The following is a 24,565-nucleotide window of genomic DNA, read 5'->3' as shown; positions in this document are numbered from 1 at the left end:
CACAATGGAGTTCTCCCAGAAGAATTTTAAACTACTGCAGAAGCTTCCAAATGGAAGAGTATGGCCAATCTAAACCCCCACCCCACCCTTGAATCCTTACATTTCATATGTTTTAGAGAATAGGAAGACGGGACATTACATGTTACTCACGTATAGTGTGAGTATGATGCACAGCAGAGGCAGAGGGTAGTATATGCCTGCTACTAGCACTGTTCTTCTGCAGACATTAGCAGCAGCAAATAGTGAAAGATCAGATGACAGTGGCAATTCAATATTATTTTTTTACAATCAAGCACAAGTCAGGAGTGCTGACATAATGCAGGAGAGTAAAGACATTTGTTTCTTCTTCTTCCCCATGCTTTGCCTTTTGGTGAATTTTAAACTTGTTGGGGGAGAGGCATGATGCCATTTCAAGCCTCACGTGTCATTTCCCTCTAAAGTTTGTCAGCTTGTATATAGTTTGCTGTAACAGTAATGGGTTTCATCAGGAAAGAGCATGGCACAAAGGAATGGGCTAAAGAGCTGTGATTAAAGGGGTAGCCCAAGTCTTGTTTCTTGAAAATGTAAGAGTTTTCAACATCTGAAAGGAAAGTCCTGCCTCACCAGTCTTTTAAGTTCCCTAAGAAAGTGAACAAACATGTAGATAATGGTGACCTGGTAAAATTGTTTACATCAAAGGTGGCCAAACTGCAGCTCAGGAGCCACATGTGGCTCTTTCACATATATTGTGTGGCTCTTGAAGCCCCCACCGCCCTGTTGGATGGTTTGGAGATGGCATTTCTCTCTTTAAGTCTCTTCTCCAAGCCAAACCAGCTGGTGGCTTAGAGCAGGGGGCCTCAACCCCCTGTTTACAACTGAGCCATGCAGCCTTGCTCCCTCGGCGCCTTCTCTCTCCCCCCCACCATTTTCAGGCCCGAGAAGGGGTGCTGAAGCGACTCCCAGGCCGCACCCCCCCCGGGCCGATCAGCTGATCAGTGGGAGAAACCACGGGGGCACCAACAACCAGCTGAAAGAGCAGCGCTGCCCTTGCTTCCTCCCCATTTCCTTCTTGGGCATGGGAAGGAAAGGGGGAGGAGACGCCACGGGGGGGGGCAGCCAAATTCAGTGCCCCCACCCTGCCGGTCCTGGGGCCACGGTGGGGCGGTCCCTGGGGCCAAAAAGGTTGGGGGCCACTGGCTTAGAGACTGCAGTTAAAGTTGCTTTCTTTTCACCTCTTCTCTCCCTCATCTATTTGCCTTCCTGTCTTGCGGCCTTCAGACATCTGATGTTCATGTTTTGTGGCTCTCAAACATCTGACATTTATTCTGACATTTATACATGGACTTTTAAAAGACTTTTGACAAGGTATCTCACCAAAAACTCCTGTATAAATTTAGCAGTCATGGGATAAGAGGACAGGGAGAAAAGAGTAGGAATAAATGGACAGTTTTCACAGTGGAGGGAAGTAAGCTGCAGGGTCCCACAAGGATCAGTATTGGGGCTGGTACTATTTAATTTATTGATCTGTGATCTGGAACTGGGGTGAGTAGTGCACTGGCCAGGGTTGCAGATGATACAAAATTATTCAGGATAGTGAAAACCAAGGATGAGTGTGGTTTTATGATTGTACATAGGATAGAGACTTACGATGGGCCTTTAAATGCCCATCTTTTAGCTTTCTACAATAAATACATGTATGTTGGTTTATGATTTATTTTACAGTTTGTTTTTAATGTTTGGCCCTTTAATTGTATATTAACCTTTCAGGTTTTTTACTCCAGTTTTTGGGTTAAGTTTCTTTCCCTTTTTTGTTTTTCCTTGGTCATTTATTGGGGATAGTAGCTAGTGCACACATCATGTCATATAAGGATTTTGGCATGTTTAGCTACTCAGAGGATCAAACAGCCTCTTTGTTACAACAAACTCCATTTTTTAACTCAAGTGGGAGCCTTAACAATTGTAGTGCATGGAGTAAATTTGAGAATTTGCAAGTTAAGAAAATGAAAATTGGTATTCATGCTTTGGGTGATTACTTAAAGAATAAAATAGTACCTAGAGGATTACGTATAAGGAAAACACCAGGCATGTTTCCACAAAATATGGAATTTAAGGATAAATGGTATGCGATCCTAAACAAATGTTTAATGGATCTCATGGTCCTTTTAATAGAAACAGCCAATAAGGAGATGTCTGTTATGCAGCAGGAGATTGAATCTCTAAATATGGAAATTAAAAATACAATTGGGGAAATGTCTATGGCAGATAAGATATCCATATTAGATAGGAATTTGGAAAAAGAGTATATGTCCATTAAAGAGGTTAAATTTATTAAATTTCAAACGGACCTTAAGGATTACCAGGAGAATAAGGTATTTGAATGGACACTAGAAGAAGCTCAAAAAGAAAGTCTGTTTCTTTTAACATCACTGTTAATACAGCTCTGAAATGGAAAGGACAGACTCTGAGGTGAAGCAGCCTCAGCACAATCAGTGGGTAACAGTTTTCATAGGTCCAATTCTCCAGTGCCTCACACTGCCAGTGATACAAGTTTTTTAGACACAAAATGGAGGATTTCCACAAAATGGATAAATGGGCAGTAATGTGGTAAATGAAGTTCAATGTTAGTAAGTGTAAAGTGAAATCCCAGCTTCAAGTACAGGCTAAGGGGGTCTGAACTTATTAAGACCAAGAGGGAATAAGATCATGGAGTCATAGTAGATAGCTCAGTGTCAACACACTCTGCTGCAGCAATAAAAAAGGCAAACTCTGAAGCAGGGGCTATTAGCAAAGGAACTGAAAATAAAACTGCTGATATTACAATGCTCCTGTATAGAGCTATGGTATGCCTCATTTGGGATGCTGTATACACCTCTGGTCACCATATCTCAAAAAGGACATTGCAAGGCTGGAGGACAACCAAGATGATTAGGAGGTAGGAGCACTCTCCCTGTGAGGAAAGGCTGAAGAGTCTAGGACTTCTCAGTTTAGAAAAGAGACAACTAAGGGGGGGGGGCATGATAGAGGTTTATAAAATTATGCACAGGTTGGAGAGAGTTGACAAAAAGAATATTTCTCCCTCTCCCAAATTCTTGAACTCAAGGGCATCCAATTATGGTAATGGCAGCAGATCCAGGACAAACAAAAGGAAATACTTCTTTACATAGTGAGTGCTTAAAATGTGGGATTCAGTATCAGAGGATGATGGCTATGAGATAGGCATCTTTTAAAAACAATTAGACAGATTCATGGAGGATAGGTCTGTCAGTGGCTACTAGCCATGGTGACTCCACATTCAGAGGACGTAAACCTCTGAATACAAGTGACAGGCGTCAGTGCAAGGGGAGGCCTTGTCCTCTGTGGACCTCCAGAGAAACTGGTTGGCCACTCTGTGAGACAGGGTGCTGGACTAGATGGAGCCGTGGTCTGATCCAACAGGGCTCTTCTTATGTTCTTATCCCTGTTAACAAAGTTTTCTGATGGTCGCCTCTTAAACCAACAGTGCGCCAGCGGCAGGAGGAGAAGCGGCAGCAAGAGGAGACGAATCGTGTGAAAGAGCGTAAACGAAAGAGGGAAAAATATGCCGAAAAGGTATTTTCTGAAAAAGTATAAGATTCATTTGTCCAATTACACCTTTATATATCATGTTCAAAGGTAGAAAAGGTAGTCTATTCCACCTTGACTGATTTCAGGTCCTGCTCTGGTGGGATTTTCAGTCTGGCTGGATACTGAGTGAATTTGATGCAAGATCTTTAAGGATGTGTTTCTGTTATTTTCTGAAGTGTTTTCTGTTTTGTATTGTATTTGTTCCCTTCACATCTGGATTACTTAAGTGTGGAAAGGTAGTTAGGAAATGTCCTCAGCTCTAGTTACACCTCAACATCTGATTACAGTTCCTTTCTAAAAAGTGATTTTGTCTTACTTATTTTGATTGAAGTTGCCTTTTGGAGAAAATAAAAATTCCCACTAAGTAGCAATTTTGCCTTCTAAATTGAGTTTCCTTTTTAAAAAATAATATTTAGGACTGTGCCTCCTTTTAAAGTAATTTTTGTTAAGAAATCCAGTTTAAATTTTTGGTTTTTTTCTAACTTTAAAAACAGCATTCTCCCTCAGTGGAAGAAGATATCCTTGTATACATTGTGCCTTCTCCTTTCTCTGGGGGCAGGGCTATGCAGATTTCTTGCAAAGGCTTCCACTATGTTGAGGAGGCACTCCACCTCCCCAGTCCATGCCCTGCCTGCTCAGTGGATGGACATATTCCCACAGCTCTCCCACCTCACATTGAAAACACAAGCAAAAGTACTCTTAAAAATAGCTGGTGATGGAAAGTATACAAAGTTGTCTCAGCTGGAACAGTGGTGATGGTTGGGAGGGACAGGGAGTGGACAGCTGACTCTCTCCCACTATGAAGTACCAGTACCAGTGGCCCATCAAAAAGGCCGCCTACAGCTCTTCTGAGCCAGTGCTTTTCACCCTGTCGCCTACACAAGGCCCCAGCAAATCCTAACACTGAAAGGTGGTCTCCATCTCCCCCATCTTTCTTGGCTGCAGGAAGGGACTTCCAAGTAAAGTGGCGGAAGTAAACAGGAAGTGCTTTCCATTTCCCTTCTCCCCCATCATCCTCAACAGGGCTTTGCTTCCTCAGCCCTTTGTCCCTTTACTGTGCCTATGCATGAAGGATGTAAAGTGCAACTTAAGGGAGGAAGGGCATGAAGAAAGGGGGGGGGGCAATGCCATAAAAAGAGGGATTATTTCTCTTCTTCTAAACCTTCCACCCCCCACCCCAGATGTGATGAGAGGTGGGGATCCCACAGATTTAGCCATTCTTCAGAGGAGCAAGACTCCTATTCTCTGGATCCCAGAACTATTCACAGGAGCAACCATTTTAGCTCTTTGTCTAGGCCAGCAGACCATGAGGCCAGCACTTAACTCTACCTTCAGCTTCCAGAGCTAGATGCTCTGTCCCTGCTAGTTATTATAAGTCACTGTGCTCCAACTTGGCTTCAGGTTCCATAGTTCAGTTTAGGAAAAGGGGGAGTGGTCACAGGAATGTACTACTACTTCTGGGCCAACCTCTTACTAGCTTTCTCCATCAGGAGAATCTTCTGCTCCCTTCTGGACTAAGGTTTTGCAGGACTAACCACTTGCCAACTGGCTCCAAATCCTCATCTTCCGCTGTTGCACTCCTCTCCCTTGCCAAAAAACCAGCAGCAACAGCTGGTCCTTTTCCACTCCAAACCACTACTGGAGGATGGACCTATCTATTGAATTGCCTTTCTGGCAAGGGACTTCTTTGCACAAGGCATATCCTCTTCCAAGCTCCAGGCAGTGCCCTTGCTTGCATAGTGACACCAACATCTTTATTACAGAGCCCCTCTTTTCAGGCTCTCCCTCACCCTGAGTCTGTACCCAGTTGATGGCCTCAGCAGGTCCATCTCAGGTTGTAAGTGTGTGTTTATAGCACATATTTAGATAACCTTATATCCAGGCCCCGTGGCGCAGAGTGGTAAAGCTGCAGTACTGCAATCGGAGCTCTCTGCTCATGACCTGAGTTCGATCCCAGCAAAAGCTGGTTTAGGTAGCCAGCTCCAGGTTGACTCAGCCTTCCATCCTTCCGAGGTCGGTAAAATGAGTACCCAGTTTGCTGGGGGGAAAGTGTAGATGACTGGGGAAGGCAATGGCAAACCACCCTGTAAAAAGTCTGCCGTGAAAACGTTGTGAAAGCAATGTCACCCCAGAGTCGAAAACGACTGGTGCTTGCACAGGGGACTACGTTTACCTTTATATCCAGGCCACCACACAGATTACGGGATCTCTGGAACATCCAGTTGCTGTATAGGTCCTCTGCATCTACAGGTCCTGGTTTCGCCAGAAAGCCATCCTCATTTGCAGGCCATCATCCATCTGGGGATGTTGACTGACTCTGCTCAGTCCTCTATCACCCTCCAAGAAAATGTCACTTCAGTCTCAAGGCAACAGTAGCTCCCCTCTGATACACAATGCCTGAAGATCTGGTGGCCCTGAGGAAGCACTGGGTCCCATGATCTCCTGCCCAGTTACTGTGCTATGATTCCAATTCCACTCCTCTCCCTTTTAACACCTCCAGTTGCCTTTTCATGGGACATCCTTCAGCATCATTGGAGGGAACATTATTATTCCCACTGTATACTGCTCCTGAAGTTGGTGGCTCCAGGTCTCCTATCTGGTGGGGGGCACCCTAAAACTTCTCAGAGTGGAAACCACCATGGATGTCAGTCTGCTCAGTGTATGCTGCCATCATCTAGTCACCCAAAGAAAGTGGCACATCATAGAAATAAGGCACAGCATCTAGTAGTTGGAACAGAGCGTGATTTCACTTGTACTACTCTCCTTCTAGCTCTTGATAGACTCTCACTCCCTCATCCTCACCAACAACAGATGGTAAGCACCATCACAGCTGTCCTCTGACAGAAAACTACTACTTCAGTGGGCAAAGTCTCATCTTCCTGTCACTGATCTCAACATGTTCAGAGATTCACAACTGAAGGCAAACTATCTCAGTCAGCAGAACTTGGGATCTAGGCAAGGGACTCAAAATTCTGGAGTCTTTCATGCAGTGACCAGGAGTCAGAGCATCCCCTCTCAGGTCCTCCTGGCATCCGCACAAAAAACAACATGCCAAAATTCTACTGCAAGTGTATGTTGATGAGGCAGAAGGTGAGGATGCTCTCTCAGCATTTAAGGCACAAGGGAGTTCAGTAGAATACAAGGGAAACAGCAGAGGACATTGTCATAATAGCCCTCTGACCAAAGAGACCCTGGTTCTCGGACCTGGTGATGATGTCACAGCAACCATTGGGGATCTTCCAAGTGGACCGTGACATCCTTCTACAGGATTCCCTGTTCCATCTTACTCTGGGATAAGCTCTGCTCCTTCACATGGAGAATGAAAAGAGGACACTAGAGTTGCATGGCTAGCCAGAAAAAGCTTCCAGGTGGTCTTGTCTTTTTGAAAGCCTGCAATCCATGAAATCTATCAAGTCCTTTGAGAGGTATTCCACTGGCAGAATTGGAGGAAGGAAACCAGCACACCTACTGCAGGTGTGTTAGAGGATAGAATGTACTACCTCCAGGATAGAATGCATCAGAACCAATTTTCCTTGGTGCCAGCTACTGACCCTTTAGGGGTTCCCTGTCCTGTCACAGAACACCCATTCGTTAGACACGGTCAGTTGCAGCCTTTCCAAAGGGAAGTAACCTTAGCATAGTCCTTTTTGTGGAATCTCCACAGTGTGTTGAGAGATGTATTCAAACCTCTCTTGAGCCACTGGGATCTGCTACACTGAAATTCAGGCATTCAGAGTAGCTTCTTATGCCCTAAACCTCAGCAGAGAGTTCTTCAGAGCTATCTTTCTTTTGGCTCAGAAATTAGCTTTGCTACCATTAGAAGGATTGGGTGATACCAGTCCCTCTTTCTTACCAACTTTTCATTTCACAAGGACCAGGACACCTATCTATCTTCAATATGTAGTCATTCCAGTCATCCTGTGGAATGGGTCTATCATAAATTAGAAGTCCAGGGAACTCCCCATATCCACCTAATAGCCTTCATATCTCTGGATTCCTGTTGATCACATTCTAACCCAACAACGGGGGGAAACAGCATAATCTTCATCGTGGTCTATGTGCAGTCCCACATATGGGTTTATCCGCAGGATCGAGCCCATCTCGGAGAATTCAAAGCAATCCTAAAGCGTTATTTTTGGCGCGCCTTTCCCCTCGTCCCAGGGAGGGGGCTGCGACTGCGCATGCCCAGACGAGGGGGAGGCGGCCAACCCACTCAGTTTCTTCTTTACCGCCGTCCAGAAAACACCTATCTCGCTGATCTCCCGCTTCATTGCAGTCCTCTCTGATCTACGTTCCCGTTCCTGATCTACGTTCTTCTTCTTCGATTCCTCTTCTCTTCATTCTGGTATCTTTATTAAAAAAAAAAAAAAACCTTTCTCTTTACTTCTTTTTCGGCCTCTCTTCCCCCCCCCCCTCTTTCCAGGCGGATGGAAGGGAAGGGAAAAGAAAAAATTACCTTTAAGAGGTGCGTTCGCTGTTCGGCAAAACTACCGTCTACCGACGGGCACTCTCTCTGCCTTTTCTGCCTTGGGGAGGCTCACCGAACCGACTCGTGTGGGCACTGTAGCCAGTTCGGCAAGCAGGCGAGGAAAAACCGCGCGGCAAGACTAAGAAGCCATTTGCTAGAGTCCTCTCTACACCCCAATATGGCGCAAGCCGCAACCTTGCAATCATCGTCGTCTTCCCTACTTCTGAAGGGAACGACTCAGCCGGTTGCTTCCGTGGCTCAGATTCCCAGCAAGCATAAATCCGGCAAACACCACAAGAAGTCTGACGACTCCAAGAAACGGCATCGTACCGAGTCGATCCCGAGGGACCCTTCGACCTCGACTCCGAAGGACTCCTCGAATCCGAAGTCTCCCAAGAAGCAAAAACTGGCTCATAAGACTCTCGAACCCGACGCCGCGCTTCGACCTCCCCTCGAACCCGTCGTCATAATTAGGCCTCCTACACCTCGACCTTCCATGACGGCTGTCGCCTCGGCTTCGACATCCTCCTCGACTCCGGCCATCACGCCGTTGGAGATTGTGCGCATTAGTTCTAGATCACCATCGGTGCACGAGTCACCTCCAGACCAAATCTTAGGTACCGAGTCCCCGACTTCGACCAGGAGCCAGCACCCGATTCCTCTCCAGGAACGCTTCCGTGAGCTCCCCACGCTACAACCGATCACTTCACCGCTTCAACCGATCACCTCACCGGCATTAACGAGGAACCCCTCGACTCCGAGAGAGCCTCCTCGGCTCCGAGAGGATAGATCCCGAAGTGGACGCAGAGACCATTACTATTATTTTTCACCTTCGAGGTCTAGATCCCCATCTCCTCGCAGATACCACAGATACTATAGATCGCCCTCTTAAGGCTCCTACAGACATCGCACCCGAGACGACTTTCGGGCCCGTGAAAACTCCAGACACCGAGAACGAGCTTATTACAGGGATTACTCCCGCGAGCGCGACCGCCCTCGGTACCGAGACCAGTCTCCTCATCAGTACCGAGACCAGTCTCCTCATCAGCACTGTGACCCCAGGCCTAAACTGCTGTCACCTATCAAGCCGGCACAACCACCTCCACTGGAGCTTCCTGCACCTGAGCAGCTCCGAAAAACTCCAGAGGTTGACTCAGTAGATGACTCGGAGGCTGAACAATCCGTATCATCCAATTCCTCAGCTTCAAACCTCCATTCTCCGGATTCAGACATAGCCAAGCCGGCAGACCTCTCTCCTTCCGAGGGCCCTAAGTCATACCTTGACCTTCTATCCAACATGGCTACATCTCTTAACGTGAAGCTAACTTCAGACGTCCCTAGAGTATCTGACGTGGTCTATGACCTCGTAAATGCAGACCTCCCTACGGGATCTTCTTTCCCTATGCTCCCAGTCCATTTGGAAACCCTAAAGGAAGCCTGGGACAAGCCGGCTTCTGTCCCTCCGACGTCCAAGAGAGTTGAGGCGCTATACAAGGTGCATGCACCAGAGTCAAAGTTCCTCTTTAGTCACCCAGCTCCCAACTCTATGATCGTCCACTCTTCCTCTAAATCCAAACAGACAAGGCACCCTGTTCCTCCCGAGAAGGAGGGTAAAAAACTGGATACCATTGGGAGAAAAATTTACTCCCTCACTACTGCGACTACCAAGATCCATAATTACATGGCATATTTTTCCGCTTACGCCTACAACCTTACATCACAACTGAGTTCTTTGGTCACCGCCCTGCCGGAAGCTGCCCAAAAGCAAGCCAATCATGCCCTGCAGGAACTTTCTAGAGTGAGCAAGCAGCAGATAAATACTGCCCGTCATGCAGCCCAATGCTCCTCCAAGGCATTAGCTTCAGCCATCGCCCTGCGTAGGCACGCATGGCTCAGATCTTCCTCCCTACAGCCGGATATCAAATTCAAGATTGAGGATTTACCGTTTGATGGTCTAGGACTGTTTAATGCTACTACGGATGACATACTCACCAACGTCGACGATAGCAGGAAACGAGCAAAGTGGCTAGGAGTCACCCAGCCACAATCCATTTCCAAACAAAGGCCCTGGAGGCCCAATTACTTCAAACGGTCCAGATCTCCTCGTCAAAATGAGTCCTGGAGACGCAAGCCTACCCAAACTAAGCAGCCATTCCAACAAAGGGCTCGCCCTCAAACCTCAAAGAAGACAACACCCACCAACAAGCAGTCTCTTTGACTCTCCTGCTTCCCTTCCGACTCCCGTTCTCACCGACATCAGACTTCAGCCGTTCTTCCACAACTGGGAAACCATAACATCCGACTCCTGGGTACTCTCAATCATTCTAAACGGGTACTCAATAGAGTTCAATTCGACCCCAACTCACCGCAGGTTCATCTCTACTCCTCCGTCACCCCATCTTATCCAGGAAGTAGCAACCTTGCTGGCCAAGGGGGCCATAGAACCAGTCCTCCCCCCATACCATTGCACGGGGTTCTACTCCCGCTACTTCCTTGTTCCAAAGAGGGACGGGGGCCTGCGTCCCATTCTAGATCTCAGAAAACTCAATCACCATATTCATCACAAGAAATTTCGGATGGTCACACTCCAATCCATCCTTCCGTTGCTCCCAAGACAAGCTTGGATGGCTTCGATAGACCTCCAAGATGCATACTTTCACCTCTCCATCAGCCATCATCACAGGAGATTTCTCAGATTCGCCATAGGGGATCAACACTACCAATTCCGCGCCCTTCCCTTCGGCCTTTCCACAGCCCCGAGAGTGTTCACCAAATGCATGGCAGTAGTAGTAGCGACTCTGAGACAACAGCGCATCTCCATTTACCCCTATATAGACGACTGGCTGGTCGTCTCACGCTCCAAGGAACAGCTCCAGTCCGATGTCTCCGTGACACTGTCCCTCCTGGCCACTCTGGGCCTTCAAGTCAACACCTCCAAATCGAACCTAACACCTACTCAATCCATTCAATTTATAGGGGCTCATCTTTCGACTCTGTCATGCAAGGCATATCTACCAGAAGACAGAGCACAACACATCATGTCTCTGGCCAGGGACATCATTCTACATCGCTCCCAGACAGCTTTCACCTTTCAGAGGATGCTAGGCCTCATGGCCGCCACCACCTCTGTGCTCCTGTTTGCCAAGCTACATATGCGCCCTCTTCAGCTTTGGTTCGTGAGGACCTTTCATCCTCAGCGTCAACATCAGCTCACTTTACTCACTGTCCCGGCTCACATCATTCTGTCTCTCAAATGGTGGACTGTGCGCCATCACCTTCTCAGGGGAATGTCCTTTGCTCGGACTCCTCCCTCGGCGATTGTCACTACGGACGCTTCGAAGTGGGGATGGGGAGCCCACTTTCGACAGCTCACCGTACAGGGCCAATGGACAGAATACGAACGCTCCCTTCACATAAATTGCCTGGAGTTAATGGCAGTCCACAGGGCTCTGCGGTCCTTTCTTCCCTCACTCCACAACAAGCATGTCCAAGTCGCTTCGGACAACGTTGCAACTGTCTTCTACATAAACCGACAGGGGGGCACTGCTTCCATCAGACTGTGCAAGAGAGCCTTGAGCCTATGGCACTGGAGCATTGCCCACGGCATTTTCCTATCTGCAGTGCATCTACCCGGAGTCCAAAATGCTCAAGCGGACACGCTGAGTCGACATCCCATCAACGATCACGAGTGGTCCATCAACCGCCGTTATCTCCTTCCCGTGTTTCGGAAGTTCGGTACGCCGGACATAGATGCCTTTGCAACGCAAGACAACACTCAATGCCCGCGCTTCTTCACCCGCGGCCAGCCGTCTCCACTGTCAGCAGGGGACGCCTTCCTGCAATCCTGGAACGGCCTAATGTTGTACATGTTTCCGCCAATTCCTCTCATCACGAGAGTATTGCAGAAAATCATGACAGACAATGCCAATTGCATCTTAGTGACTCCGTGGTGGCCACGTCAACCGTGGTTTACCACTCTCCTTCTGCTGTCTCACGGTCTCTTTCTCCGCCTCCCGCAGACTCAGGACCTCCTCTCTCAGCAGAGGGGCAGGGTTCTTCATCACAACCCTACTCTCCTCCGTCTTACAGCATGGAGAATCAATTCCTAACTTTCACACCAGAAGTCCGTCATATCATCCTCAATGCTAGGAAACCAGCCACCAGAAAGGCCTATAACCTCAAGTGGAAGCGTTTCTCTAAGTATGCGGAATTACATTCCTTTCAACCTGAGGCGGCCAATATCAATCAGATTTTATCCTACACCCTGACACTCTCCAAAGCTGGACTCTCTCACTCCTCTCTGAAGGTGCACCTGGCAGCTATCTCGGCATTCCATCCTTGCATTGACGGCTCCACTGTATTCTCGCACTCCGCCACTAAGGCCTTCCTGAAGGGAATTCTTCACCTTCACCCTCCAATTCGCAAAATACAACCTGCTTGGAGCCTATCCTTGGTCCTCAGTCAGTTAATGAAGCCACCATTTGAGCCAATGGGTTCCATCTCCTTAAACCTTTTGACATGGAAGACTGCCCTTCTAGTAGCCGTCACCACCGGCAAACGAGCAAGCGACATCTGCGCTTTCAGGTCGGACCCTCCGTACACTATTTTCCACCATGACAAGGTGGTGCTGCGCCCTGATCCTGCCTTTTTACCTAAGGTCGTATCGCCTTTCCATCTTGGGAAACCTTCCGTCTTGCCTGCGTTCTTCCAAAATCCTACAGACACAGCCCAGCGCACCCTGCATCACCTAGACGTACGCAGAGCTCTGGCGTTCTACATCGAAAGGACTAAACAGTTCCGACAGGACAATAGACTCTTTGTCTCTTATGCTACCCATAATCAGGGTGCCAGAATCTCAACTCAAAGATTCTCCAAGTGGATTACCTCCACGATATCTTTATGCTATGAACTGGCTAAGCAGCCCGTACCTGAGCACTTGCGAGCTCACTCTACCAGAGCTGTCGCAACCTCAACAGCCTTCTGTAAGGGCGTTCCGATGGAGGACATTTGCGCTGCTGCGGTCTGGTCATCCCCATCTACCTTCGCCTCGCACTACGCTCTTGACGTTCGTGCCCGGCGCGACACATCCTTTGGGCAGGCTGTGCTGAGATCAATCTTCGACTAAGTCATCTGCGGACTTTGTGAGTACAAATTTATTCTGCTTATTCTACTCTAACTTGCAGATCTTCTTTACAGATCCAGCACCCGCCTCCTGCAAGGTAGCTTGCCAGTCACCCATATGTGGGACTGCACAGAGACCACGATGAAGATGGACAGGTTTCTTACCTGTAACTGATGATCTTCGAGTGGTCATCTGTGCAGTCACACATACCCACCCAGCCTTCCCCGCTGCTGGACTATCACATCATTTCACTTTGTACACCTACCCGGCGGCGGGAAGAAACTGAGTGGGTTGGCCGCCTCCCCCTCGTCTGGGCATGCGCAGTCGCAGCCCCCTCCCTGGGACGAGGGGAAAGGCGCGCCAAAAATAACGCTTTAGGATTGCTTTGAATTCTCCGAGATGGGCTCGATCCTGCGGATAAACCCATATGTGTGACTGCACAGATGACCACTCGAAGATCATCAGTTACAGGTAAGAAACCTGTCCATTTTAAAACTTATCCAGATGCATCATTTCTCAACATCTCCTACCAGTCTCAAAGGTCTAGTCTTTTTTTGCTAGAGTGGCCCCTACATATGCAACCCTCTCCATCATTTGGGCTTCATCCTCTACTTTGGTGAGGCATTACCAACTAAACATGTTTGCCTTGGCTGTGGCTATTTTAGACAGCAATGTCTTAAAATGGTAGTTCTTTAATTCCTTTCCTTTTCCATTCCGCACTCCACCCCCTGGACTAACAGAACTTTTCAGTATACCGTATAAGAATACCTTCCTCTACTGATGGAGAGTGAAACATTTAACTTAATTTAAAGCTTTCTTTGCATCAGTTGATTGAAAGGTATCCTTCCCCATCTCAGTTGGTGGAAGAGAAATAGGAAGAACTCCCTAAATCAAAAGGGACATTATCAGGTTTTTCCTCACCTGTTTTTCAGCCTTATAGTATCTCCATGTACAGATCTTCAGGGAGAATTCTTTTGTATGTAATTGTGGTCTAGAGGTGGTTCTTTCTCTGTTAGGAGTTTGGAAAGACATGAACTAGAGAGATGGAGCACCTCATAAGAACATAACATAAGAACATAAGAGAAGCCATGTTGAATCAGGCCAATGGCCCATCCAGTCCAACACTCTGGGTCACACAGTGGCCAATACACACACACACACTGTGGCTAATAGCCACTGATAGAACTCTGCTCCATATTTTTATCCAATCCCCTCTTGAAGCTGGCTATGCTTGTAGCCGCCGCCACCTCCTGTGGCAGTGAATTCCACATGTTAATCACCCTTTGGGTGAAGAAGTACTTTCTTTTATCTGTTTTAACCTGACTGCTCGGCAATTTCATTGAATGCCCACGAGTTCTTGTATTATGAGAAAGGGAGAAAAGTACTTCTCTCTTTACCCTCTCCATTCCATACATAATCTTGTAAACCTCTATCATGTCACCCCGCAGTCGACGTTTCTCCAAGCTAAAGAGCCCCAAGCGTTTTAACCTTTCTTCATAGGGAAAGTGTACCAAACCTTTAATCATTCTAGTTGCCCTTTTCTGCACTTTTTCAAATGCTATAATATCCTTTTTGAGGTGTGGTAACCAGAATTGTACACATTATTCCAAATGAGACCGCACCATCAATTTATACAGGGGAATTATGATACTGGCTGATTTGTTTTCAATTCCTTCCTAATAATTCCCAGCATGGCGTTGGCCTTTTTTATTGCAATTGCACACTGTCTTGACATTTTCAGTGAGTTATGTACCATGACCCCAAGATCTCTTTTGGTCAGTCACTGCCAGTTCATACCCCATCAACTTGTATTTGTAGCTGGGATTCTTGGCCCCAATGTGCATTACTTTGCACTTGGCCACACTGAACCTCATCTGCCACGTTGACGCCCACTCACCCAGCCTCAATAGATCCCTCACCATTCTCTCTGGTTCTCACCACCCTGAACAATTTAGCATCATCTGCAAACATGGCCACTTCACTGCTTACTCCCAACTCCAGATCATTAATGAACAAGTTAAAGAGTGTGGGACCCAGTACTGAGCCCTGCGGCACCCCACTGCTTACCGTCTTCCACTGAGAAGACTGCCCATTTATACTCACTCTCTGCTTCCTATTAATTAGCCAGTTTTTGATCCACAAGAGGACTTGTCCTTTTAGTCCATGACTCTCGAGCTTACTTTGATGAGGAACTTTATCAAAAGCTTTCTGGAAGTCAAGGTAAACAACATCTATTGGATCCCATTTGTCCACATGTTTGTTCACCCCCTCAAAGAACTGTAACAGGTTAGTGAGGCAAAATCTTCCCTTACAGAACCCATGCTGAGTCTTCCTCAGTAATTTGTGTTCATCAATGTGCCTACTCATTCTGTCCTTGATAATGGTTTCTACCAACTTTCCTGGTATTGAAGTCAGGCTGACTGGCCTGTAATTTCCCGGATCTCCTCTGGAACCCTTGTTAAAGATGGGGGTGACATTTGCTACCTTCCAGTCCTCAGGAAAGGAGGCAGATTTCAATGAAAGATTACATATTTTTGTCAGGAGATCCACAAGTTCAACTTTGAATACTTTCAGAACCCTTGGATGTCTGCCATCGGGACCTGGTGACTTATTAGTTTTTAATTCGTCTATCAGTTGTAGGACCTCCTCTCTTGTCACCTCAATTTGACTTAGGTCTTTCAACACTCCTTCCAAAGTTAGTGGTTCTGTAGCGGGCCAACACTTCTCATTTTCCACAGTGAAGACTGAGGCAAAAAATGCATTCAGCTTCTCAGCCATTTCCCTCTCCTCCAGTAATCCTTTGACCCCTTGGTCATCCAAGGGCCCCACTGCCTCCCTGGCTGGTTTCCTGCTTCTAATATATTTGAAGAAATTTTTATTGTTGGTCTTTATGTTTTTTGCAATATGCTCCTCATAGTCCCTTTTTGCCTGCCTGATCACAGTCTTGCATTTGATTTGCCACAGCCTGTGTTCCCTTTTATTAATCTCACTTGGGGTGCGGCCAGACGTACCATTAGTGGCGACACAGCTCCGTCTCGCTGATGGATTAAATGTGTTCGTTCAGACAGCCACATCTGGCAATCGATCATCACCTGGGCTCATCCAGGCTTGCTACGCATGAATGGCACATTAATTTGACAGTACATAAAGTCCGGCCCTTTTTCAAAACAGCGGCACACGATCGGCTTTTTGTTGTTTGGACAGCTCACGCGCGATACTGCCTCCCACCTTGTTTTTGAAAAAAAGCCTCAGCAGACATGCGCATTGCCAGATCATCCGGGAATCTGAGATTATGCTTCTGCTTCTCCAATCAACACAGGATCAGAGGGGGGGGAAAACGTTATCCCACTTTTCAGAACAGGAAAAAAATCTTTTTTTTCAATGTGAGGATTTCAAGATATCATTGTCACTGCCAATTTCTAGGAAAATAATTCCTGCCAGTGCCTTGGTTTGGATCGGCAACATTAATTCCGGAAACTTTCCCCCTTCCCCCCCCCGCCGCTGAAGCAATGTTTGATTTCCCAGCTCCAAGCAGTTGGGCACATGTTCAGTGGAAACCCCCCCCCCTCCCAAAAATCACCATCACCGTGTGATCGATCAACTGCATTTCACTAACGGGACCAACTCTTTATACGACCGTTCATGTGAACGCCACCACGTCAGATTTTTCTGCCCCGGTCCAGAAAAAGGCTCTTTCGTCTCGCTTTAAGTGGTCCGTCTGGCCCCACCCTTGGAGTAGCTTTCCACCTCTTAAAGGAGTCCCTCTTACCTTTTACAGCTTCCATTACTTTGTTTGTTAACCATGCAGGCCTTTTCTTATACCTGTTTGTGCCTTTCCTAACTTGTGGTATGTATTTTATCTGAGCTTCTAGGATTGTAGTTTTAAATAGCCTCCAAGCTTCCCCAAGGGTTTTGACTGTATTTACCTTTCTTTTCAGTTTCCTCTTCACATGCCTCCTCATCTCAGAGAATATACCCCTTTTAAAGTTAAACGTGGTTGTGCTGGTCTTTTGGGGCAACTCCCTATTTATAAAAATGGTGAAATCAATAACGTTATGGTCATTGCTCCCAAGCGGTGCGATCACTTTTACATATTTCACCAAGTCTTGAGCATTACTTAGGACCAAATCCAGGATCGCCCCACCCCTGGTAAGTTCTGAGACCATTTGCTCCATAGCACAGTCATTGAGAGCATCTAGAAACTCAATCTCTTTCTCTCGACCTGAACACAAATTGACCCAATCAATCTGCAGGTAGTTAAAATCACCTATTACGACACAGTTTTTACGTTTAGCCACTATCTTTAATCCTTCCATCATATTATAATCGTCCTCTATCTTTTGATTTGGTGGGAAATAACAAACTCCATAGTTAAATTTCCTTTTGGGCCCTCTATTTCGACCCAAAGCATTTCTAGAAGGGAATCTAATTCTTTGACCTCAGTCTTACTGGACTGTATACCCTCTCTGACATACAGAGCCACCCCACCTCCAACCCTTCCCTCCCTATCCTTCCGATATAACTTATATCCAGGAATCACCGCGTCCCACTGATTCTCCTCATTCCACCAAGTTTCTGAAATTCCCACAATGTCTATGTTTTCCCCCAACACTAAACATTCCAACTCACCAATTTTACTTCAAACACTTCTAGCATTTGTATACAAACATCTATAATTTTCCAGGCAAGCTAGGCCCACAACCTTCCTCCTGCTGCCTCGACACTTTGGCAGGCAGCCCATATTGTTTGTCACCATCTCAGTGGACAACTCTGATCCATTACCTGGTAGAAAAGTAACAGCTAACCCTTCATCTCTTTGAGATGAGTCCTCCCGGAACAGAGATATTTCATCTCCTGTCGGCTTTTCCCCAAGATTTAGTTTAAAAACTGCTCTGCCATCTTTTTGATTTTAAGCGCCAGCAGCCTGGTTCCATCTGGGGATAAGTGGAGACCGTCTCTTTTGTACAGCTCCCGCTTGTTCCAGAAAGCATCCCAGTGCCTAACAAACGTAAATCCTTCCTCCCTACACCATCGTCTCATCCACACATTGAGACTTCTAATTTGTGCCTGTCTCTCCAGCCCTGCACATGGAACAGGTAGCACTTCTGAGAAGGCTACCTTGGAGGTCCTGGTCTTAAGTCTCCTGCCTAGCAGTCTAGATTTTTCCTCCAGGACCTCGTGACTGCATTTCCCCACATCTTTGGTGCCAACATGCACCACGACCACTGGCTCCTCCCCAGCACTGTCTATCATCCTATCCACTTCACGCGTAATGTCTGCTGCCTTCGCACCAGGCAGGCAAGTCACCATACGGTCAGTACACGGTTTTGCCACCCAGCTGTCTACTTGCCTAAGGATCAAATCACCAACTACCATGACCCCCCCCCCTCTCTCCCTGTCCAGGGATGGTTCCTTGGCACAAAAGGATACCCACTCACCAACTGAAGAAGAGGTCCCTACTGAGGGCGCAATCCCCTTATCCTCAGCACAGTGCCCGGTTCCCTCTTGACCCTCATGCTCCCTGGCAGCAATGAGGCTGCCATGTTCAGAGTGGGGCTCATCTAATACGTCCCCAAGAGACTTTTCTAAGTGCCTAACTGACTTTCTCTGCTTCTCCAGGTCAGTCACCTCGGCCTCAAGGGTACGAACTCGTTCCCTGAGGACCAGGAGCTCCTTGCATTGAGAACACACCCAAGACTTCTGTCCTGTGGGCAGTTAGTCATACATGTGACACTCAGTGCAAAACACTGGAAGCCCCAGGATAGTGGAAGCCTTTGCAAGAAATTTGTATGTCCTGCCCACGGAGCAAGGGGGCGGCACAACCCATACTATGATACCTTACAATTCATTGATGAAACATAGAACTGGAAGATACTCCAAGGGTCATCTAGTCCAACCTTCACCATAAATCCAGTGTTTCATTCTCTGGGTCACTAATTGGATCACATTGTTTTTCATTTTCAGTTAGACTATTGGTGTAATATAATTAAATTAAGCTTTTGTCATTCACCACCACAAAATGAGGTGATAGCTGCTGGCTCAGATGGCTTTTTAAAAGTATTAAACAATTTCATAGAAGATAAAACTATTGACATCTATTAGCCATTAATGGAACTTCCACGTTTGTACCTCTGAAGACCAGATGCTGGAGGTGAACAACTGAGGGAAGGATGTTGTCTTAGAGACCTGTTTGTAATATCTCAAGAAGTATCTGGGAACACAACGTTGAACTAGACAGAACTGTGTCTTGATCCACCAAGACTGCTTTTATATTGCATTATCCAACTATTTTGGAGCAGCTTGTCATAATTTTCTTATTGTGGTGGACTGGCACTTAATCTCCTTGATTTTTAGCTTCCCCCATATATTTCCAGACCTTATGATGCTTGTTGTTTTTGTTTGGATTGCAGAAGAAAAAGGAAGATGAGCTGGATGGGAAAAAAAAGAAAGAAGGCATGAATCTAGTGATTCCTTTTGTTCCATCTGCAGATAACTCTAATCTCTCAGCTGATGGAGATGAGTCATTTGTTAGTGTAGATTCTGCTATGCCTAGCCCTTTTAGTGAGGTAAGAGTTTCTTTATACCATCGTGAAGCTATTTCAGAACTGTTTGGGTTCTTCTAAATGATATGAAGTCCTGAAATTCACTACTCAAGAAATCCAGGGCACATTAGTTGCTAGAAACACCTGGGCATAGGACATTTTTTCAACTTGATAGCCCAACTGTGCTGAAGGGTATGAGTAAATGTGGGTGATGATTTCAGCACAGAACCAGCAAAGGTACTTCTTGGATGGAATACTGGGCTGTGAGAGTTCCGTGGCCCCTGCAGGCTGATTTGGGGGAAAGATGGATATTTAATGTATTCATAAGTTTTAAGGTCTGTATTTTCTCGTGGTCTAGATCTCCATCAGCAGTGAATTGCACATGGGTTCCATCCCTCCTGATGAGAGCAGCAATGACATGCTGGTGATTGTAGATGATCCAGCCTCTTCAGCACCTCAGTCAAGAGCCACCAACTCTCCTGCTTCCATCACTGGCTCAGTGTCTGACAACATGAATGGTTAGTAGTTTTCTATCATTGTAAGACCGTGCCATAAGAATATCATAATGTGATTTCCATTTTGTATTACTTATTTATTACTGGAATTTGCCTAGGGACAGGGCAGGAGGCAGTACAGAGAAAATGTATCCTTCATATTCGTTTATTAACTGAAATCTGATGTGTTTCTTCATCCACTGTATAATGCTTTTATTTCTGAGTAAGATTTAGAAGCTGAAGTATCATGATAGCTAACCATGATTTAGTTCAATTATCATTTCAACCATGAACTTGCTGGTACTTTGCCCAGTATGTCCCCTTCCCCTACCCCAGGAGTCCAATGTCACTTTAGCAAAATTTATTCTAGCATGAATGTTTGTGAATCAGAGTTGACTTCATCAGATGAATGTACATGTATCAGTTCAATTAGTTTATATTAAATTTCATATAAATGTAATATAATACATTTGGCCTTTCAAATGTATACTTATGCGTCTGATAAAAGTGAGCTCTGATTCACAGAAGCTCATGCTGGACTTAATGTTATTAGTCTCAAGTGCCAGTGGACTCCTGTTTTATTTTGTGTCTGCATACTAACACTGCTCCTTACATGGACTACTTTATGTGAAGTTCTGTTTTGGTTTTTTTGTCACCAAACTTTTATTTTGCAATATATTGAAATGCATTCATCTATTCAAATTCAAATATACTTCTCCAATACATTACATATTTTCCTCCCCCCCCCACTCTTATTCATGACCTCCGCCGGTATTTAAAACAAATTAAAAGCATATTAAAGGTAAATTCACAATTATAGAATCTTTAGAGAAGAAGAAAATATATATATATATATCATTCACTAACCTTCTCTCTAATAATCACTTAGCGCTTATTAAACACAACGCTCATAATTATTAATTCAGTTCCAGAGTTCCCTCTATCTTAGTCTTATCTTAACTCTCATATATATATATTTACCAAGTAGCTATGTTCTACTAATATTTTTATCACAATAGCACAATACCTCTTTATCATTAAAAGTTCAATTAATGTTGTCATACACTACTAAATATCTTTTCACCATTATAAAATTTTTACACAGAGAGTTACACAAAGAGTTATCTTTCCCCAACCCTTTCTCTATAATTCACTTAATGCTTATTAAACACAAAACCCAAAGTTATAAAATCAACTCCGGAATTCCAGCTGTCTTCATTTTATCTTAACTCATATATGCATAATTACCATGTAACTATATTCTACTGATTCATTAATCACAAATCTTCTTTATCATTTAAATTTCAGTTAATGTTGTCATAAACCACTAAATGACTCTTCACCCTCCATTGTGTTTCCACGTAACTTTGAAATTTACTCCAGTCTTCTTTAAACTTCTCCAAGTTATTGTCTTTTAGGATTCTAGTAAGTTTGTCCATTTCACTCCAGTTAAGAACCTTTAAGACCCAGTCCCATTTTTCAGGTATTCTGTCCTGCTTCCACATTTGCGCATACAGTGTTCTCGCAGCTGAAAGCAAATACCACAACAATGTTCTGTCTTGCTTCGGAAAGCTTTCCATTTGTAATCCCACCAGAAAGACATCTGGTGCTCTCTTAATATTATAACCCAAGATTTTCGAGATCTCCTGTTGAATCATTGTCCAAAATTGTTTCGCCTTTTCACAAGTCCACCACATGTGGTAAAAAGAACCTTCATGTTCTCCAGTGGTCCCAGGAGTGGGCCAGTCCTCACTCTTGGGATTATAGCTCCTCCCTTTCGATTGCAGGGCTTAACAAACTTGACCCGAAGGGGAGGCGCTTGATCCTCAGAAGTCAGTTTGTTTAGCCCTGCAATCGAAGCAGGACGTGCTTTAGAGCCCTTTGAGGCTCTTGACCCGAAATTTAAAAAAAAAAAAAAGGAATGTAAGTTCAATGATTAATTACCTGATCTCAGTGGCAAAGGAATCTCCTGGCAAGGGAGAAAAGTCCAGCCGCTGTTTTTTCTTCGAGGGAGCAATTCCTCCTGCACTGAAAGAGAGCGCCTGAATAGCCTCACTCCAGAGGCACGCGTTCGCGCCCTTTCATCTTCCAGCCTCCTCCCAGCTCGGCAGGCGTGCCTGGGGCTGTAAACCGATCTTCCCCTTCAGCTCCCAGCAAAGGCACTCCGGCAACCCCAGGGGCCTGCGGAGCAGCAAATCGAAGGGAAGGCTCAGAGGGGAGCCGGACGAAGGGAGAGGACTCGTGAGTTTCACGCTGCCCTCCCAAAGCACCGCAGACAGCGCGATCGGTGCGATAGTTCCTGGAAGGGAACTCGAAGCTGCGGTAAGCCTGGAAAAAGGGGGGGACCCTCTGGAGGGTCCCTAGGGGGAGAGGAGGTCTTTAGACCTGACCCAAGCCCCTTTCCCGCGGCTCAAGCTGATGGGAGTTGAAGGTCTCTGGGTTTCAGACGCCTTTTTCTCAGCCTCCCCCCCCCACTCCACCCCTCACTCCCTTCTTTCCTGCTGTCTTTCCTGAAATTTACTCCTGCATTCAGGAGGGGTGGCCCTATCTGATATGGCCCCTGGGAAAGGGAAAGGGAGTTAAAACCAGGTTAATGCTGGTGGGGGGGGAAGGTTTTTTGGCGGGAATGGAAGCCATTTTGCATATGCTTCTTGTGTTCTATAGGGCCACTCATTCTAAGATGGCCACCTCCACTAGATTTCCCATGGGAGCAATGTTGGAGGAGGGAACAGGTGAGTTGGAGTTGGCTGATTCCCCAGCACAGGAAGAGGGGACAGAAGATCATCAGACTGATATCTCAGCAGATGAAGCTAAATCTAATCTTCTTGCTTGAGCTGGTAAAGAGCTGGTAAAAAAAAAAGAGGTTCAGGCAGCCTCTGCGGCCACCCCAACTCCTTCACTTAAGAGGGTAGCCAAACAAAAACACAGGGAGGTAGATAAGGAAAAGGAAAGTTTTTCCCATAAGGCCTCCCAAGCGCAGTAGGTTTGAGTTGCATCCCGTGTCCTCTGATCAAGAAGAAGAGGACTCTGACTTGTCTGATGGCTCTTCGTCACCAGATACTGGGGAACTCTCTTAGGAAGAGGAGGGGGCAGCCTCTGCTCACTCCAAACTGTTTCCTGCGCTTACTCCCAAAAGTTATTAGAACTTTACAGATACAGTATACTCCAAAATCTAAGGATGAGGAGGATGCTGAGTTCCCTGCAGCAATAGAGGATATCATTCCCAAGTCAGGTTCAAAACCTCTACAGGTTCCTTAGCCCTCTGGGTTCTTCTCTATAATCAGATCTGAGTGGGAACATCCAGCCAAGCCTAAGACGGTTTCATCAAATTTTTCTAAGTTCTTCTCCTTCATCCCAGAGGCGACCAGGAGGCTGAAGCTACCAGTGGTAGATGACCCTGTCAACAGTTTGGCCTCTAACTCCATACTGCCTATGGATGCAGATAGGATGCCAAGAGATCCGACAAACAAGCGTATAGAGCAGGCTTTATGTCGTGATTTTGAAGCTTCTGCTAGTTCCTTTAAAGTGTCAGCTACCACGTCTCTCTTCTGTAGGGCTTCATACATGTGGCTCTCTGATCTAGCTAAGAGGGAGGATCTGCCTAAGGATGTTAAGGACTCACTTAAGAATATTACGCTAGCTACTGCCTTTGCATCAGACTCTACCCTTGAAGCAGTTCAACTATCTGCTAGGGCCATGGCCTCCAGTGTGACGGCTAGAAGGAATACCTGGCTACGTAATTAGGATGCGGACCCCTCAGCTAGAGCTAAAGTGGCTGCGGTTCCCTTTAAAGGGGCCTCACTCTTTGGGGAGGGCCCAGATAGATACCTCGTAGAGGATAGGAATAAGAAAAAAGTACTGCCCTCCAAGAGACGTGATAACAGAACAAGACAACGATTTCAGTCCTTTCGTGGAAATCGGAGAGACTCAAGACAAACCCCCTTCAAGCAATACGGAACAAAGTGGCAACCAAAGACCAGAGACAGCAGAGCTTCCTTTGGTGGAAAACAAAGTCAACCCAGTAAGGGACAGAAGAAGCCTACATCAGCATGACTGGGCGGGTCCATTGGACCTAAGTCGGATAGGGGGACGGCTTCAAAGATTCTCCCACGTGTGGCATCAAACGAGCTCAGACAGATGGGTGTTGGACACAGTTATCAACGGTTACTCCCTGGAATTTTATTCACCTCCACGACGCCATTTCCTGGAAGTACAGAGAGCTCAGTCTCTAGAGAAACATCATACCTTGCTGATGGCCATCGACCATCTGATTCAGATAGGAGCCATAGAACCGGTCCCGGAGTTGGAAAAATTTCAAGGCACATATTCAGTCTTCTTTGTAGTTCCCAAAAAGAAC

General features: G+C 46.2%; 1 protein-coding gene across 1 annotated transcript in view; it reads left to right on the top strand.

Annotated features, from left to right (window-relative positions):
- INO80 (INO80 complex ATPase subunit) overlaps positions 1 to 24,565 on the top strand; it is a 135,776-nt gene that overhangs the window by 98,516 nt on the left and 12,695 nt on the right. Inside the window, exons 32-34 of the mRNA XM_060263311.1 lie at positions 3,479 to 3,567; positions 19,583 to 19,738; positions 20,073 to 20,232. Coding sequence (XP_060119294.1) covers positions 3,479 to 3,567; positions 19,583 to 19,738; positions 20,073 to 20,232 — 405 coding nt within the window. The remainder of the gene's footprint in view (positions 1 to 3,478; positions 3,568 to 19,582; positions 19,739 to 20,072; positions 20,233 to 24,565) is intronic.

The sequence above is a fragment of the Heteronotia binoei genome, chromosome 21 (genome assembly GCF_032191835.1).
Source record: "Heteronotia binoei isolate CCM8104 ecotype False Entrance Well chromosome 21, APGP_CSIRO_Hbin_v1, whole genome shotgun sequence".
Classification (NCBI taxonomy): Eukaryota; Metazoa; Chordata; class Lepidosauria; order Squamata; family Gekkonidae; genus Heteronotia; species Heteronotia binoei.
This window is presented reverse-complemented; position numbering and strand designations above follow the sequence as displayed.